We start from the raw sequence: 1,229 nt of genomic DNA, 5'->3' as shown, positions 1-1,229 counted from the left end.
GAGAAAATAAAAGACAAGAAATTCATGCAGATCTTCATTGCAAAATACAAAATAAAGTAACATTTACAATCAAGATTTGTCCTCTCTCAAAGAACAACACTTCTCCCTCTCATACAAACTCTCTCAAAACTCTCAAGAATACAAGGTAGAAAACCTAGCCCAAAGGTTTCAACACAAGGAAGGAAGAAAACATAAATGAAGCACTAAAAATCACCCTAATCTTTATCTTTAATTGTCTCATAACTCTCCTCCTCTCCCAAAAATCTCTAAGTATCATTTTTATATCTGAATCCACAAATTTAGTAAGGGAATTTCTTTCCAAAATGATTTACTGCTTCGTCGGCATGGTCATGTTGAATGTGGAGTGGTCTCACTAGGTATCTAAACTGGGCGACGTGGTAATGCCCAACCCTCATTTGGTCATGTCGTAGGTCTATAGTTATGGCGTGGTCACACCAATAATCTCGATGAAATGGTGTGTTCATGTTGCTTCCAGGCATGGTCACAATACTTTAGGCCCTTTTTTCATTAAATTTTCTTGTTCAAAAATGTTCATTTTCTACACCTATAATATGCACAACATAAATAAAAGCCTTTCTCAAGTATAAATATTTGATAAATCAACAAAAATAATAAGTAAAATTCACGTTAAAATGTAGTTTAAATCACCTAAAATCGATGCATGTCACTCGACATAGGCCAACAACTCCCGCAATACTCCACCTTCAGAATCATTAGTTGTCTGCACAAAGTAATTGACCACCTCATCCATTTGACATTCAAGAGGCCCAAAGACATCGGTCGTCCCCTGCAAATCTCTCTGAAAGACCTAAAAGATCGATCAACTGTCTACCATCATCGTCGTTTAGTTGTTGATTGTCACCAGTCGGCTTAGAGATTTTTGTTGTTAAGTCCGCAGCTGAAGCAACTTCAATGCCTAATGGATGCAAGCCTCCGCAAGACTCCATCAAAGCCCATAACACTGCATTTAAAGACAAACCTGAAAATTTTGAAGATTGAAAGGTCTGACTCAACATCTTGCACTGAGCATTAGAGGGTTGTCGATACAACCTCCTTACAAGTTATAATAGGAGCTCTACCTTTTGCTTGAACCCCTAGCAATGACTCCAACCCAACCACTATAAGCTTTCACTTCGTGAACAGCTCGTGTTCAGCTTGTTAAGCAAACGAGCTGAACATGAACACATTTTTTGAGCTCGAAATATAAA

At 37.8% G+C, this 1,229-nt stretch overlaps 1 protein-coding gene across 1 annotated transcript in view; it reads right to left on the bottom strand.

Moving 5' to 3' along the window:
• Window positions 1-779: 779 nt before the first annotated feature.
• Window positions 780-1,229, bottom strand: part of LOC110024790 — a 5,720-nt gene continuing 5,270 nt past the window's right edge. Inside the window, exon 5 of the mRNA XM_020724948.1 lies at window positions 780-982. Within this exon, the coding sequence (XP_020580607.1) occupies window positions 780-982 (203 nt within the window). The remainder of the gene's footprint in view (window positions 983-1,229) is intronic.

This window comes from Phalaenopsis equestris, unplaced genomic scaffold (assembly GCF_001263595.1).
Source record: "Phalaenopsis equestris unplaced genomic scaffold, ASM126359v1 Scaffold000276, whole genome shotgun sequence".
NCBI lineage: Eukaryota > Viridiplantae > Streptophyta > Magnoliopsida > Asparagales > Orchidaceae > Phalaenopsis > Phalaenopsis equestris.
This window is presented reverse-complemented; position numbering and strand designations above follow the sequence as displayed.